Source organism: Struthio camelus, chromosome 1 (assembly GCF_040807025.1).
Source record: "Struthio camelus isolate bStrCam1 chromosome 1, bStrCam1.hap1, whole genome shotgun sequence".
Taxonomy (NCBI): Eukaryota; Metazoa; Chordata; class Aves; order Struthioniformes; family Struthionidae; genus Struthio; species Struthio camelus.
In genome coordinates, this window is record NC_090942.1 from 123,743,181 (window position 1) to 123,760,958 (window position 17,778).

At 38.6% G+C, this 17,778-nt stretch overlaps 1 protein-coding gene across 2 annotated transcripts in view; it reads right to left on the minus strand.

Annotated features, from left to right (window-relative positions):
* Positions 1-17,778, minus strand: part of DSCAM (DS cell adhesion molecule) — a 481,343-nt gene that overhangs the window by 107,546 nt on the left and 356,019 nt on the right. For both annotated transcript variants that reach the window (XM_068914257.1, XM_068914268.1), the window contains exons 12-14: positions 10,626-10,822; positions 7,298-7,394; positions 5,758-5,886 (exon numbers count right to left, since the gene is read on the minus strand). In XM_068914257.1, coding sequence (XP_068770358.1) covers positions 5,758-5,886; positions 7,298-7,394; positions 10,626-10,822 — 423 coding nt within the window. The remainder of the gene's footprint in view (positions 1-5,757; positions 5,887-7,297; positions 7,395-10,625; positions 10,823-17,778) is intronic.

Sequence of the window (17,778 nt, forward strand, 5' to 3'; positions counted from 1 at the left end):
AGCCTCAACTGCAGCAGTGGTAGTAGCTGATTATTTTTATTTGTGTAGCACTGGGAAATCTTGACCAAAAGTTAGCCTCATTGTGTTAAACTCTGTACAAATACAGAAGAGCACAGTGTCTGTTCTGAGGTACCAGGCCAATTGTAAAGAACTTCATAAATGACCCATTTGGTGTGAAGAATGAGTTAAATTTCTACTAATGTAGATGATAATTTTCTTTAATATAATTCACAGATTAGCAAATTGTTTTTACTTGCTTGTTTGAAACATTTTCCTCCCTGACAGAAGTCTTTATTACATGTTAACTGCTGAAATCAAATAAACAAATCTGAAAAATCCTTGTGGTTCTTAGGAGGTTAAATGGCCTATCATGGAGGAGAGAGAGAAAAACTCACAGTCTTCTATACTAAGTGTAAGTTTCCAGTATTAAGTTATAATTAATAGACAGACTTCAAGAGTATATTTGATACATGTTTTTGAAGGAGAAAACAAGCCAACAAAAACGATCCCCCTGCAATTGAGCCACTCCAGAGAGAAATTAAACAGTTTCCATCCAAAATTGTTTTCGGTAGGGATAAGAAAAATTAAGTGTTAATTAATGTTTTTCTGACAAACCCTAAAAATAAATGTTTGCCCTCTTCCAGGTGGTAATCATTAAGTAATCATTAAGAGGTAATAAAATTGACTATTAGCTCTTCTGTTTTTTATCATCATTATGGAGTGTTTTAAAATGTATTTACTTAGCAGGATTGAAAAAAATACAAAAAACAAGTAGCAACAGTCTTTCAAAAAATGTTTTAAAAAAGCCTGAAGTTTTTAATGTGTTATTTATTCTACTCATAAACTCTTACATCCAGGTACTTCTTGGTGTTATGCAAAACGCACACTGACAGAGTAACCTATGGAAACCAGCCACACTTTCAAAGACATTTCACTGGTTGCTAAAATAACGTCTGAACCTTTGGGCTTAGCCTACAGTGCATGGTTAGGCCTCGCAGTTGCCCAGATCTGATCTGAGGAGGCACCAGCCCAGGGCCCCAGCCCAGGTGACAACCCGTCTGCCTTGGTGTGTGGTGCCATCTTGTAACACAACCTAATACTACACCTGGGGGCACCCTGCAAGGTTTGCGGCAGTTTTGGGTAAAACCTCCACTTCTGCAGAGACACACACACACTGAAGGTAAAAGGGCCCCATGTGTGAGCACACAAAAACACAAAACGCAGTCCTCTGCCTTCAGATTGGGACTTAAACTGTCTCCTCCTACACTTTCCCCAATGACATCAAAATGAAAAGGCTGGAGAGGCATAAGGAGGCACCTATGCACTGTTCCTGTCTTCAAACCGTTTTGTACACTTTAGACGATGGAAAAGTCTGCTGACTACACATCACTCATTTCAATGATGGGCCAGGTCTGTGCGCCACAGGCACATTTCTATAGAGATAGAAATTACAATCAAGTACTGAAATGGCCTGAAATGCTGAGCTCCCAATATTCGTACTGCTCCTTCAGGGCAACCAGACCCTACAAATCCTATCTACCCATGTGATAGGCAACTCCACGCTCCTCCTAGAGGCAACCTCATGTGTCCTTTTGGTCTAATGGCACTGCAGGGGTAGATGGGATATATGAGGGCAGCACAGTATAGCAAAGGGTCTGCCCATGCATACGTATATGTTCATCTGAACATTCTCTGAAATTGAAAATTTTTGCTCTTTTCCTTCTTGAGAAGGAAAGGTGGAAGGAAGGTGGTGTATCTTGCTGTAAACCCATTTCTGAGTCCTCAGAGTAAGCAACATAGTTAGATGGAGAATTTAGTATTAGGCCCAGCCTCGAAAGCTATTCTTGGTTGTAGTATTTCACTCCATGCCTGCAAACCACCTCTTGGAAAATAAAAGAGGATCTCAGTCTGCATTTAATGAAGGGAAATGAGGTAAAAGAAAAATACCTGGCCTTCTTGGTTGTGAAGAAAGACTGGGAAAAAGAAATACGGTGCATCTGAGACACAAATGTTTTTCTGTGACTGCAGAGAGCTTAAGCAGAGAGCTGTCACAGCCAGGCAGGAGCTACCTCAGAAAATGTTGTGTGGGACAGCTTTCAGGGCTGCCTCAGCAGGGAACTCCACAGGTGGCAGAAGAAAAGTCTCACAATTTTGATGAGGATGTAGCAGCTGAGGCACATCCTGTAAGTGCCCATTGTGTCACCTTTGCAGCAGAAATGTGGCTTTTTGAGAGAAAAGTAGTCCTCCTGTCTGTTCAGTGAAGAGAAGGACCACGCTGCATCATCCTGGCCTTCCAAGAGGTCTCATGTCACCTCGTGCCTTGGACTACAGTTGCCTTGCACTGCCAGTATTTTCCAGTCTTGCATATCATGCTTCAATTTATAATGCACAGGGTCTGTGCTATCCAGGAACACAATCATAGTGAGACAATTGCAATGAAAATAAAAAAGGTAAAAAGCAAGATAGTGAACTATGATTGGGTGGTGCTACTTCAAATGGATTCTGCTTGTCACAATTAATTCTCAAAATGCCAGTTCTCTTGGTCGTGCCTCTCCCCATGGTCCCACTTGCCTTTGGTATAGTCCGGTCAATTGGTTAGTCAGCCAGACATGTAAAAGGCCTTTAATAAGATCTCAGGATTGGAAATTACCATCTAGCGTATGACATTTTCTCAGAGAAGCCATGAAGATTGAATGCTCCTACCTTCTTTGAGTCCTCACATTAACAATGAACCTGAAATTGTTTAAAACAACAGAAATTTCAAACCTAGAGAACTTCTGAGGTAGTGCATGAACTGAACATTTACTAGAGGGCAATAAATGGATTGAAACAGCTTGCTTCTCAAACATTTGAAGCTATTTATTTCGATCATGGAGGAGAAAGCAGTGAGCTTGGCCGTTCTTTGAGACGAGCTGGGGTCAGCAGGGCCAAGAGAGATATTTGCTGGAAGAAACGTAGGCTTCATCCTTTGCTCATGCAGGATTCATCCTGTACAGTGCTTCACATTGCCAGTGCTTCCCAGTCTTTCTCATCACGTCTCAATTTATAATGCCCAATATGTGCCCTGTCCAGAATCATGCTCATAGTGAAATAATAGCAAAGCGAATAAAAAAGGCTAAAAATGTTACAGTGAACCAGAACTGAGCAATGCTCTTTAAATCAGATTGTGAAATCCTCTTAAGAACAACACAGTCAGAAAAGAATAATATACACATTAATACTGGAAATAACATACATGGCCATAAACTACAGGTGGAAATAGTATCCTCAGGTGCTTCTGCGAGTTACCTTTGAAAGCAGGAATGCAGGACAGGGAGGCAAAAGGACCATTTCTTCAATATCTGAGTCACTGGATCTCTCCTGTACAATTACCACGACCCATATGGGTCACCATTACCAGCTGGCATATCTTTCAGTAACATGAAATACTCTTCAGAAGTATCTGATTCTCACTGAATGTGACTGTTCAGATTATAGTTTTACTTTGGACTTGGCAGGGCATTGCCTGAGCTTACCATCTGGATTGCGAATGTGTTGCTTAAGTTACCTTTTGTCCCTTTTAATAGCTGAAAACTTCAGTGATAAATCTTCTTAATTCCCTTTTCTTCAGTCTAACTTCCCCCAGCTACCCTGTGCAAGTTCTTTAGTAATTGTCTTTGGCCTTTCTGTCTTCTTCGTGATATAATTATGACAAAAAACATGTACAAGAACTAAAATAACTTAACCTCAGATTCTGAAAAACAATGTTTCTGCTGTTTGCAGTGAGTCAATAATAATCTGTTCTTTATAGGACATGATCTCCAGTATTCGTCTTCATGTACAGATAAATAAATATTTTTCCTACTCCCATTCTGCCGCCTACTATTTTCTATTTCATTCAATTTTTTGAACCTTTTTCATTATGTTGTGTCCTGATGTTTTCATTCAATCTGATGGTATTTCATATGCTGTGTTGCTATTGATTCATCACGCAATATTATGGAGATGTAATTTCACAATACAAGTTCACAGTGATTACCTTAATCTTTGCCTGCATTCAGGATTATCACTTGAGAACATTGAACTAAATCTAGCAAAGATGTTTTAGAGCACTGAAGTCCCTTTCCAGCACTCCTGCAATCTTAGCGCAAAATAAAGCAGCTAAATCTTCCTTGCTAGGGGTTATGCTGAGTTATTAGCTTCCTTGAGAAGCATAAGTGCTGTTTTAGGGTCAGAAAGTAGCCTATCAGACAAGAATGATTTTCAAAAAATATTTTGAAGCCAGTGGGTTGTTGTCAAGAAAGGAAAAAGCTAAAAAAGAAAACAAAGATCCATCCTTGCCTAGTCAGTATCTTCAAAGCTGTGATTCCTGACTAGAGGCTCAATGGAGAATTTTTACCCATAATCTTTCAGGTATCATGTTCACTTGTGCTATAGTGATATCACTTAAAAAGTCAATGCAAAAAGGTGGTGAATGACTTTAACAGTCTTGAGTATATTCTATCTAGGAATAAAAGCAAAACACTATTTTTGCCTAATAATTAAAGTGCAAAGGAAACACTCCATGTAGACAAATGAAGAATAGGAAAGATGTAAGGTAGTAGAATATATATATATATATTTTAATTTGGCAAATTTTAGAATTTTATAAACAAGTACATTCTTACATCTCAGAATTAAAGGGAGAAGGCTATAAAAATATTATAGCTGGTTTCATCAACAGAATGCTTTCACTGATAATCTCACATAGGGCATACCTATTAGTGGACTATGTCCTTTTACAAATAGTGCAATGAACTCCAAACATAAAGCAATATAATATGATTTCTCAGTGTCTTTTTAAAATCATGTTTAAAATATGAAAACATTATTCAATTGCAATTTCTTTTCTTTCTTTTCTTTCTTTCTCAAACCATGGTTCAAGGACAGTGCTTACTTCATTTTCAGCTTGATCTTAGGTCACAAACACAGTTCAACAGTGCAACTAGAATGTTTTTAGATTTCAATAGACCATAAACATTTCTGGGCTTAAGAAAAACCTATTTTTAGAATACCTTCCAGAATAAAAATATTTTCCTGAATTAGCCAGTTGTTTTTATTTTGTGCTCATTCATTGTGGCTTATTAGATGCTCGTTGATATGACTACATGGTGACCTAGAACAAAAATACCTACTTACATTGGCCTGCCAATATGTGCCAATGTTTTTTCACTTGGAGTCTTTCCAATAGGTTACTGAAAATCCATGGTGTTTCAGCAAATCACCACACAGCTTTCTTTGTCTAGAACTTCATGCGACTACTGCTTTGGCTCCTAACTTTCTGGGGAAGATGCCATATACTCTTATATCAACAGAAAAGAACTTCTGAAAATAAGCACTACAGAAGAAAATAACTTGGAAAGACAACTATTCTTCTATAAGGAAAAATGGAAAATGAGAAGTAAAAAATCAAAATGGAGAAAAAGATAAAAACAGGACCAAGAATCATCTAGGAAAAACATCAAAACAACTATCATATGGAATAGCTCGCTTTACAACCAGATTTGTCCTTCTTACTTGCAGGCATCTCAGGTAAAAGGGAAAAGCAGCAACTGCTAAACTTAATATCATTACCTCAAAAATACTCTAACAAATGAAGACAAATCTTACTGTGGAATATTAAATGAACTGTGGTAAAAATTTCCATCAGGAAGTTTCTTTTACAATAGAAAATCCATGATGAATGACTAGAAGAGAGTTATGAGACAGGGTTTACTTCAGAGGAAGATTATTTCTTACCTGACTTGTTCTTGCATTCAATATCGTAGCCCGTGATTGGGCTATTTCCATCAAATCCCATGGTCCATCTGAGGGCAATACTGCGTGCTCTCACCTCTCGTATTTCTATTTCAGGAGGGTCAGGGGGCTCTGAATAAACACACACACTCAGTTTTAGTCAAAAGGAAGGCCATACTGTTAATAAGATACATTAACGAGCACGGCACTGACATGGCTTCCTGGTGGTAAGCTCTCATCCCATTTTCTCCAGTCACTCATTAATATCCAGAGTCATTTAATCACCCATTGAAGAACACTCAATAGAAGACAGAAAAGCCACTTTTAAACTAAGAGTCACTCATGTAATCTTGAATGACTAACTCCTATTTAACCTTCATATATGCAACATACAGTTGCATTTCCTTAAAAACACTCCAGATTGGTGTATTCATGCTAGGGGAGATTTTTGCTATGAATGCCACATTGCATTGAAATGCAATGATGGTAGAAATATGAAGGCTACACTTACAAGAGCTAAACTTTGTAGGGAGAGGAAGTTTCTATCCCTTTGCATAGGTATATAAAACAGAACCGTTAGAAAGTCTCAATTACACTAAGGCCTCTTTATGCCTCGAGAAAATTAAGGAAGTAAATAAATAGCATTGATACCACTTTAAACTGTCAGTGCAGTTTAAATGAGCACTGGTGTAATTGAGAACCTGAGAACTGTCCCCAGACTCCACCCGAATTTCTTGACTGAGCTGCTTTAGGCATTCACTGAAATCTGCAGTTACGTGAAATCGAGGGTGGAGAGAAAGAATTTTTGCAAGTCCTGGAAATTTGTTACATGCACGCTCAAAGGCATACAAGCACTGGAACAAGCATCACGTAGAAATAAGCAGTGGCCAGTGGCTGAGTCCTGCCTGCGCTCTGCATCTCAAATACTGTCATCTCAAGGACTCCTGAATTTGCTGCTGTCTGCCTGAGCGAAACCCTGAGGGAGGGGAACTCCAGCCCTAGGTAATATAGGCTCCTAGAGTTTGGATTGAACAAGCATATTAAAATTTATTTTGACTGATTAAACTTGAAATATTTTGTTTATAGATATACAGTAGGTTTAATATTGCTCAAGAAAAAAGGTCAGATTGGTTTTGCTTTATTTCAGACTAGTTTTAAGCACATCCATTATTTAAAAACAAATGCAACCCTTCCCTCCTTCCCTAACAAAAACTTACCCCCCTTCATATCCACCGTTCCTACTAAAGATGCTACTGTTAAGTCTGTTTAGTAGACTGGCAGCTAGTGTATTTATGAAAAACTCTCCTTATTCATTTGTACAGTACTGGAAAGACTCTGGAGATTATCCTTCATTTTGATTTAATTTGTGATGCCGGAAAATGAGAGACTGAGCATCTTAATGCAGCTTCTCATTTCTTTTAACAACTAGGAATATGTTTAATTAGGATCTAGAACCTCCCTCCCCCAACAGATTTCTGAGCATGGCATACACTTACTGTACTACAATAGCTGTGTTTTTTTCCTTATGATGTCCTCTTCCTACCTTGCACAGTGAGCTGAATTATTCCGCGATCCTCCCCATAGGAATTGATGGCATGGCAGGAAAAGAAGCCGGAATCTTCACGCACAGTTGGCAAAATCTATAGGTGGTTTGAAAAGAAGTGATTGATTGAACAGCATGCAGAGAAAATAAACAAGCAGTTTTTCTGTATGGCGCAAGAAAAATTATGCTAACTGCTTTACTTGACAGTAATAAATAGACATTGCATATTACGCGCATACCGACACATAGTCTACATAGTAAAACATCCAAAATGCTGAGATTTATCCAGACTAGAAACACCTGGGTTGAGGAAGCAGGCTACACGTGTAGTCAGGAGTTGGAGCACCACCTATTCCTGCAGTTTCTCATTAAGAGCCTTGTTTCCAGTTACTCACAAGTTTGCCAAGTATTTAACAGTTGGCTGAAATTTTCCATACAAAATGGTGCCTGCTGCTGCTTCCAAATTTTTCCAGTTATTTCTGAAAACAACTCAAATGGTGGAAGTCTGTGTGGAGGAAATAAAGGTTCAAACACTGGTGATGAACCCTGCAGTATTCAGCATGATGCCTCATAATAAATTTTCGCACTTTTTCTTTCAATTTAACAATATAGAAAATCAGACATAGTCTTTAATATGGTCATAATGCTATTTTTCTACAGGACCACTGCTTCATTCAATGTACAAGAGGGAGAGGGATTTTTTAAAAAGCAGATATTCAAAGTATAGTTTTCCTCTCATCGTTCAGTGTGCTGCTCCACACTTTATTTACTGCACACAGTTCAAACTGTGCCCTGAAGACAGACTTATTCATTTCCTCGTAGCCTTTTCTGTGGCACTCACCTATGCAATACCCATTTCAGAAACATTACTGAATTTATTTTCATAAACCCTGACATCCTGAGGAATATTACCATCATTTCATATGGGGAATTAAGGAACCAAACATATGATAGTGTTAGCGGCTGCTTGACAAGTTGCCACATATTAGCTGAACCATGGCAACTCTGCGTGCTCTTTAGTCCTCAGCAACTGCAAGGTAATATGAGCATAACTCTCATTCACCACTGGCTAAGATAAATAGATTTATTTCCCACTTGCCATAAGCTACAAGCATATTTGAGAGGCACCATCTGAGATACGGTAACCTGTCAAGCTGTGGTTAAGTTACACACGGTGCTTAGCTTTAAGATACAAAGAGTAAGACAAAAAATTTCAGAGCCCAATTCGATACATCTAGGGCCTTCTCTTCCCCCCTCAGAGTCCTTAGCAATAAATAGCATTTCATGTTTCATAACATAGCTTCCATTGAGTTAAGCTGCAGCTATGAGGGCTTAGTACTTCTGCAAATCAGACCCCAAGGGCTCAAGGCAAGTACCTAGAAAACAAAGAACACACAATTATTGGCCACCTGTGAAAAGTTTGGTTTCAGTGATCAGCCTTGCATCACACAGTGTCTTTCATTACTCAACCCTAATTCAACTCCAGAGAAATTCCAAGCCATGCCTGACTGAGGCAGGGGTCCTGCAGAAAAAATAAAAGCTGAGTATACAACTAAAGATTACATCATCATGCACACATGCAAAAGGCCTGAATTAAAAGCTTAGAGACAGCCTTAATCCGGGCATTTTCTAATTTTTTGAGTACTTTTATCTCTTAAAAGTCCCCGTTTTCATATGTAACATACATACGGATGTAGAACTCCACTACTGTATACAACTGCTTCAGAATATAATTCTCCGAGCAAGCCTCCAGCCTTCCAAACAGAAATACACTATCTTAGTAAAGTCAGTAAAGTAACTACCTTACTAAAGTCAGGACAATCAAAGGCAGAAAGGTCTAGGTGGTCTGCCCTAGGCCTAAATATTATCCATAACACAAATATGCTAGTATGCACAAATTCACACATAGAACTTATCCTTTCTCTGAGAAGTCACTGACAAAGCTCTCTCATAGGAAGTGAAATCAGATTTTTACTGGACATCATCCAACACAATTTTTGGCTAATGATGAAAGAAATACACTTTAAGATTTATACTAGAATATATAATAGATAGCATTGCCACAGAGACAGAGAATTTTTTCCTTGAGCCTGATAAAAATGTATTTTAGAGCGTGAATGAAAAATGGAAATCAAGATTTCTGAGTGAGAATCCCTGCGATTTTTTGTTTTAATTTCTTTTAGATTTCCTAAAGGCACATGCAAAAATATAAAGGAGTGGACTGGTAACTTGTTCGTATTGACAAATTTCAGATTTGAGTGGAAAAGAGTGGGAAAAGTTGCATCCTCATATAGCGAGGTCAACATCACAGCGCCACCTGTTTTAGGTGAAACCAGAACTGCATGAGCTTCCTTGGCTTCCATGGTGTCTTGAGGGTACTGAAGTGCCCCAAACAGCAATGCTACTCATGTAGCGCCTCAATCTAATCCAAGACAGCCACTTAGGAGTTAACTGAACCCCATATACTGATTTGCCAGGCAAATCAAGATACACAGCTGTCACACCACCAGAGAGCTGCCTGTCACAGAAGCAAAAGGGAAGATGCAGGATACAACCAGTTGCTGCTGGCTAAGTGACTTCCGCTACAGTATACGCTGTGCCAAGCACTGCTGGCTGGTGTAGATATACTATTGATGCACCTACACATGCCCTTTCCTTACTATCACACTTTGAATCTGGTAACTAATCTGACTTTGTAAAATGGTCTGTGTGGCTCACAAGCCCAGTGAAAGGGAAGGAGGAAAAATAATTTAAAAATACAGCTTTTTTCCACTCAAATTGCTTAGTGACGTTGATACAGTTAAGCCTGACTTACAACACACCTACAGGCTAGATATTCACTCAACACTTTGCAGCAGCTTACTCAAAACAGAGCTGTGCTGCCCCAGCAACGACAGGCCAAGGAACGAGCCTGAGACCAAATGAAACGATGGAGGGGACGAGAGGCAGGCTCGAGACAAAACAAAACAACGGAGGGCATGAGAGGAAGGCTCACTTACTGCCTCTGGGGCACGAGTAGATGGAGAGGATGAGTGCCTTTTGTGGGAGGGAGACGCAGAGGTTTCCTCTACCTCCTCTTGGTGGCAAGAGCAGCCAGCCCAGCTCTCCAGGGCTGTGCAGCAGCAGTGGGGCTCTGGCTTTCTGCCACCTCTAAAGCCCGCTCTGGTAGGTAAGCGCTGCTTTGCCAAAGTCTTGCCCTGACCCAGGCTGCGCATAGTGATGCTGGGCTCAGGAAGCACAGGCAGAGGTGGCTGGATACCCTTAACCGAAACTAAACCATGCTGCGCTCACGCACGTAACTGAGTCGTGGGTCATTCTGCTTTCTTACCTGTAAAGTAGAGATCACTTCATCTCCTACTTCCTTGGTGGAAACAAGATAGCGGGACATTTCGGGGTTAATGATCCGGTCCTCTTTTTCCCAGCGGACTATGATGGGTTTTTCTCCGTGAGCTGTGCAGCTCATCTCCTTCTTTTGACCCTGTGTTGCCAAGGTGGTGTTTGGATAGGAAGTTATCATAGCAGGGACTAGAAACAGACAAAACAACAAAGACCATTCTTCAGTGAGATGACTACTCCGACGGAGGGCCAGCCTTCATATCTGGAACTAACCCAGTCTGCTCCTATTTGACCAGATAGCTAAAAATGGGGGCAATTAATTTCATTTTTATCTGAGAGGATCGTCTTGAGGGTGAGGGTGGCCCTCAACAGGAACTTAGCAGTGAGGAGCCAGCACCAGGCAGGGTGGTTACAGAGGCAGAAGGTGCAAATCCACAGTAAGCCTGGCTCTATTTGCGTTGCTGCACACAGCACAACTTTTAACATAAATAAAATATGCACAGACACATAAAGGTGCTGTTAAGTAATAAACATTTAGAGGTGGGACTAGTAAGGAACTGATAGGTTTTTTTTATTCTTTCTGATGAGCTAGTCATCAGATCATATTTTCATCAGACACATGCATAAAGCTAACAGAAAGTGCTTTTACCTGTTTTATTTGCTGACAGATACATGCTCTACCATTGTGTATGACAGTAATGGCCTATCAAAACGAAGGCCCCATTAAAGCAGGAGCTGTACAAAATTAAAAGAAAGCCTCTGCACCCAAAACTTACAGTCCATGTATGTGCCGAGCACACAATTAAACTGTACTGAATTGAAAGTATAATTAAATTAACAATAAACCTAGTTTGATTTGTGTTCAAGATGCTCAATAAGTAGGTGCAGAACAGTTTGACTGTAATCGTCAACCTCTTTATTAATTATTTAGGACTAAAAAATGTAAAAGTTGAAAAAAAAACCTCTCTTGCTAACCAGAATTGGTTGAGAACCCACATATTTTCACATTTTAGCATGAAAATTTTCTGAAAAGAGAAATAAAAATTCCTCACAGTGTTTTATTCCTAAAACCCAGAAACATGGCATTTTTGGTGTCCTCAGTAATTAATCTTTTCCTTTGCTGTATGATTTGTCCATCAATCAATAGTTAATGGGAAAAATCAAAGTGCATAAGTCTGTCTCTCAGTTATGACCACTTCCCTGCTTAAGAAAAGCTGGAAAGGCCTGGATAATCTACAGAACTGATGTCTTCTGAGTTGAATCGGTCCACTCCTTTCAAAGCAGATGAAGTATCAATAAAGAGATCCTTCACTAAGCTTTTACACTCCAGGGCTGCCTCCTGCAGTCGTCCCATTCTCCTCATTTTTATGCACAAGCACTCGCCTCTTCTTATCAGAACAACTTACTCATTCCATTTGAACTTCTCTGGGCCTCAATTTTAAGAAGATGACATTGGCACAGAACCTGGTTTGAGGCCTTCTCAGTCTTTTTTTTCCTGCAGAGATTGCATCTATTGCTACAGGATAGCAAAAAAAATCCTTATTTAAATGAATTACTATAATTGCTGTTTTGAAATGTTAATGTTCGGTGGCATGACCTTTTCACATGTCAGAGCTATTGATGCTTGGATATGACAATATGTCAGGACGCAGTCCTTTGTGTTCAAAGGACTCCTGAACCATAACAAACTGATTTGAAAACTAACAGGGTTGGGGAGCTGTGGGTTAGAATTACGAATGGCATCTAATTACAGAAAGATTTCTTAGAAAGGTCTTGTGTGAGACATGAAGCTCTTTAAGCACTGATACGCACTAGTGACGATGTACATCTTGTTTAAATATTTGGATATTAGATAATGATTAGTTTTGTCAAAGGGAAGTATTCAAAGAGAAGAAATGATGAATAACAGGAATAGAAAATTAGGATGAGTCAGAATCCAACTTCCAGAAAATGAAAACTGGTTCAGTGTTATCTGGTGTCTCTCCAGGTACTGATACCTGAAATCCTTCCTACCTCCAAAGCCACCTAATTGTCTCTTCAACTGCAGTCTTCTTTCCCACCAGTATCTCCTGTTTCAAATTTCCCTTCACCCTCCAGTGACAGAGAAGCCATGAGTTTAGTCCACCCAGGAGCTGAAAGATAGCATGTGCTTCACTATGAGTGGCCTCAGCCACTCTGGGCGCACACGCCTCCGGGCTGGAGGGCTCAGCAGTCAGAGCACGTTAGCCTAGCCGCTGGGATGTATACCCTCCTCCTGCTTCACTGTGCATCAGCACACAGTGTGCATCTACATACAACAGAAGTTTTGATTTGAATTTAAATCCTACAAATCTCAAGGAGTCCGTCTCAGAGACTCCTTCCCAGGTTTCACTGTCCTAACAAATATCTACCAAGAGTCCCCTGATGGGTAACAGTGCCAAATCAAATACCATGAGCATCTTGCTCCCTTTCTAAAAGCAGGGGATAGTTTTTAAAGCTCAAATATTCCAACAAACTTCCTTAATAAGAGCAGTATAAAATTGTGTAAAGGAAGATGACTTGATTCTTCAGATATAGCTTTATCCCTGCTTATCCTTCCTTTCTTCTCACATAATCTTCTGCACTGATTCCCTATTGCCATAGCAGTGCCTCACACCTAAATATTTCCCTTTCTTCCAGAGCTGATTTTTTACTCTTCACAATTTATCTGAAATTATCCTAAACCATAAGCTCTTCTTTTTATCTTCCTTTATGTCAAAAAGATTTCTGGTAACAAAGCCACATTCCCAAGGATATTTTAGGGAATATATTTCTTCATCCTCTAACTATCTTTAATCAAATTACTGATGCAAATAGCTGAGTTAAATATACTTGCTCTTTACTGACAAAATCACCTGGAAAACTGCATGTAAACTGAATATATATGGCATATATATAAGATGTTCTCTTAGGATGTCCTCAAGACTAAAATTCAAAAAGATTCAAGCAAAGGCACTTAGAAGTATATCAAGATGACTCAGATGTCATAAGAAGTGTATGTATCCTCATATCCCTTCAAATATGCATTATATATACATACAATGTATTAAAATATATTTATAAAGGTGAATTTTGTGAGGGATGAGCATGATGCTGTGCATGTTCAAGGAACACAGAGCATCATGATCTGCATCCAGAGCATCATGGATTTAGGAGTAGGCTTCCCTCTCAGATAAATTAATCCACTTCTTCCTGCAGAGCTCTCCACATCTTTCTGTGAAGCATGTCATGTAGTACTTGCCAATTTTAAAGGCAGCATATTCGATAAAGTGGTAGCTACAGTTTATAGATTATGGTAATTCCCATTTTCAAGGAATGAATAGTGCTGCCAGCAGGAGATTTCTCCATTTAAAGTTGGTCTTCCATTTGGAAAGCTGATTTGTTTACTCCTTTTCCAAGGTCAACCCATTATTTTTGCCTTTCTTCATGTCAGTCATGTAGGGAGCAACTTCACTGCTTTACACAATTTATTAACAACCTCCTCATTAAAAATCAAAGTGTAAAATTCAGTAGTGGAGGTTACTCCTAAGAATCATAGAACTGATTCAGACAAAATAAGAACCTTTTATCTAACTCTTACAGAAAGCTGAACCTGGACCTTTCCTGAGATTCAGTAAAAACTGCTTAATCGGGCTTTCTTTTCTTTGCTTCTGCTGAATATCTCATCAGGAACTGAATGAAAACAAAAACGAAAATATTTCATTGTCTTGAAAAAACTAGTCTCATTATCCAGATTAGGGAATCTTTAATAAGATATATGAAGCTTGACCAAACTAAAAGAAATTCTAGAATTCTTTCAGAATAACCCTTCATAAATTACTAGTAAATGACAATTCACCTATGAAAATCCCTGAAAATACTATTGAAAGACACTTCCTTCTTTTTTTCTTTCCTTCTTTTCTTTCTTTCTTCTTGAGATTGAGGGAGCAAGGAGGTGGAATCAATAACTTTTCTCTCTTTTGGCTCACAGATTGAAACTACAGATGGGAAGAAGACAAAGGGTTCTGCATTTTTATACTTGTAATTAAACACTAAATATCCATGTAGATCCTTAAACGATTCTAGGACTAACCAAAGTTCTCAAGATGGTTAAGAATTACTACTGTAGTCACTAAATAATATTTTCCTAGCAACCTGGCTCTGGTGAGAAGAGAGCAATAGACACCACCTAGCCAATAACACTGTTGATGGGGATATACCACACAACGCTGTACAATGTGTTTCAAGCTATACTGAAAATTAGGTTGTTGATCGTATCCAAACATCAAAACAGATTCAAATTGCTCTTGGGAAAGAGAATGGAAAAGATGCAGCACAGAAACAAATTCAATTATTTAATGACATAGAGATAACTAAATACCACGAGGATTTGTGAGTGTACTCGAAAACAGAAATACTCTGGCATGTGTCAGTGGTGCATCTCCAGGCATGTCCCTTCAACTCTCCATGTCTCCACCTCCCTTGGTCCAAAGATCTCTGCCTTTGCAGAGTGTTGTTCCAGCATGACTTGGCCCATTGACTGTAAAAAGCTTGAATGGGCCAGTTTGGGGCCACCTGCACCCACTATGTAGCAGATATAGGCCCAGCTCTGCAGAACGAGAAATATCTGTCACTATGGGTGGGATTCATCTTGCAGGCATCTAATACTCAAGCTAGGCATCACAGTCTTCCTCACTAGAAAGGCAAAGGTATTTCTAGAGTGCTGTTCCTCAAGTAAGATGAACAGTGCCTTCAAAAGGCCTCTCTTCACACTGATTATTCAAGAACCTGAAATGCCTTGCTCAGTGGCCAAAATCTGCACGCAAAGGCTGTAAGAAGGAAAGATGAATCCCCTCTCTTGTACAGCTTCTAGAATAGAGGATCCTGGCCTTCTGATATGGTTTCAACATAAGAAGAATAAGAATAACATCATGAATGAGGATAGAAGCTTGGGTAAGAGAAAACTGCATTAAAATTGAATTGAATTAAACTGAAAAAAATGAATTTCAAAACTCAATTTAGCAAGCCACATTTAGCATGTCCTCTCATGCTGATCTACCAAAGTAAGAATATTCTTCTGTCCATGATAGATGAGATTTTACACCACAAAAAATTTGTTACCTCTTCTTCAATCTTCCTTCGCTCAGACAAAGAAAACCCATGCAAATACTGTATCTACATTTAAGGGGGAAAGTTCTCACATTATAATTTGCTGATTCCTATTTATTAACTTACTTTCAAATTTAAGTATACCTCTAGTAGTCAGCTAGTACATTACTAACATTCTTCTCTTAACTTCAGCTTTCCCTTTCTCTTAAGTCGCATTCTTGCTTACTTAATTAGATTCTCTCCTGAATTCAAATGCTGTCCCGAATCTAGCAAAGAATTTTAAGTCATTGGGACTGGTTAGATACTTTAATTTAAGCGCACAGTTTCTTGGCAAGACTGTGACCTGTCTAGCAGGTGAAAATATTGCTCTTAGTCCTTGTGTGTTCATATTATCAACTGTTTACAAGACGCTCCAGACTAGAAAACAAAAAGTGATCCATGTCTCAATGGCTGAAAGCTAGCACCTTAAGTATCCCATTTTTGGGAATACAAGTTCTTCTCACAAAAATAATAGATATATAATTAACTTCTTTCCTCCTGTTCTTCTTTAACTTCTGTTAGCCCTAATGGAATAATGAAAATTAGCAAAGCAAATAATGAAAAATATTTTCTATTAATATTCAGTAATTTTGAAAAAGAACTTCATGTCTGTGACCCACTGATGTTCATTACTGTGAACCTTCTCACAGGAATATTCTTTGAGGATAATTTAAAAATCAATCTCAAATATTTAAATATTTCATGAAAGTGAATTTTGAATGTATAATTTACTATATTGCTTGGAATTAATAATGAATTTGCTATGTAAGAAATGCAAGTGTCAACTAGAAACAATATTGGGTGGCTTATGTAACTAATCAATGTGGTAAGAATTTCAAGTTCCGAAACTAAATGTTTTGAAATTAATTGCTACCAAGGTTCCAAACTAAGAAAATAATTTCAAATACATAAACCTGAGAATTTTGAGAAGAGAAGCAAAAACTTGATGAACTAACACAACAGGCTAAATTATTCACTCTGCTTTAGTTTCAGGAGTCTACAGTGTATATGAGCTAAATTCAGGCAATCTACTGATGAATCTGTTGCTGAAAATATTTTTGAAACAAAGTAAAACAAATCAAATGACCTTCTATCCCCAACCTGCCCTAAAATGAGAGCTATTAGCTTTTTGTACACTTCATTAGCAGTTCTATTAGCAAGACAGTTTTCTGAAAGAACAGTATTAAAACAGTACTGCAGTGAAAAAAAGATTGGACCCAGCAGAAACTGTATCTTTGTAATTATATTTAGTGAAGAGTGACATCCACGAGAATTATGGCATATAAATAATAGAGAGAAAGTAAACACAAACAGGATCAGTGTCCCAGCTATCTAAGTTTACCTTATAAATCCCACATCAAAACTTGAGACTCAATGGCATGTAAAAGCTGCAGTATTAGGACATTCATGCATGGCAATCTTCTGAAGAAACTCTTCCTTAAAAAAAATCATTAACTGGGAATGATTAAGTATTCTGTACACTCTAAAATGCCATTTCAGCTACCTATTCCACAGATATAAATGAAGTTCCTTTGATTAGAAGTATTATTCAAACATGTGTTTCCAAGCTAGAACAGGCCTTGTTTGATGCTAAGCTTTAATAAGAATGACAGTGTCTTGAGTACTTGGCAGCTTCACCAGTGCCTCATGATCTGATTGAATATGTCAGGGTAAAGGCTGTGAACATTTAGGGTTCATATCTTATTCACTCAGAAGTGGTTTCAGGTCACATTATACGAAAAGAAGTTGATTTATTTTGCATGACAACTATGAATTTTAACTAAAAGACACATTAATAAAAGAGAAAAGGTCTTTTCCCTCAATTCACAAAGGCAATTCTTTCCTTCTTCCTGAGCTCTTTTCTTCCTTTAGGTTTGTTTGTACAGTGCAAACCGGCATCTTCAAATGATACACGTGAGACCAGCAGCTGCTTACATTTCTCGATCTTTCTTTTGACTTTGACACGGTTCGGAAATGAATGTGACTTTCTTGTGCATTGC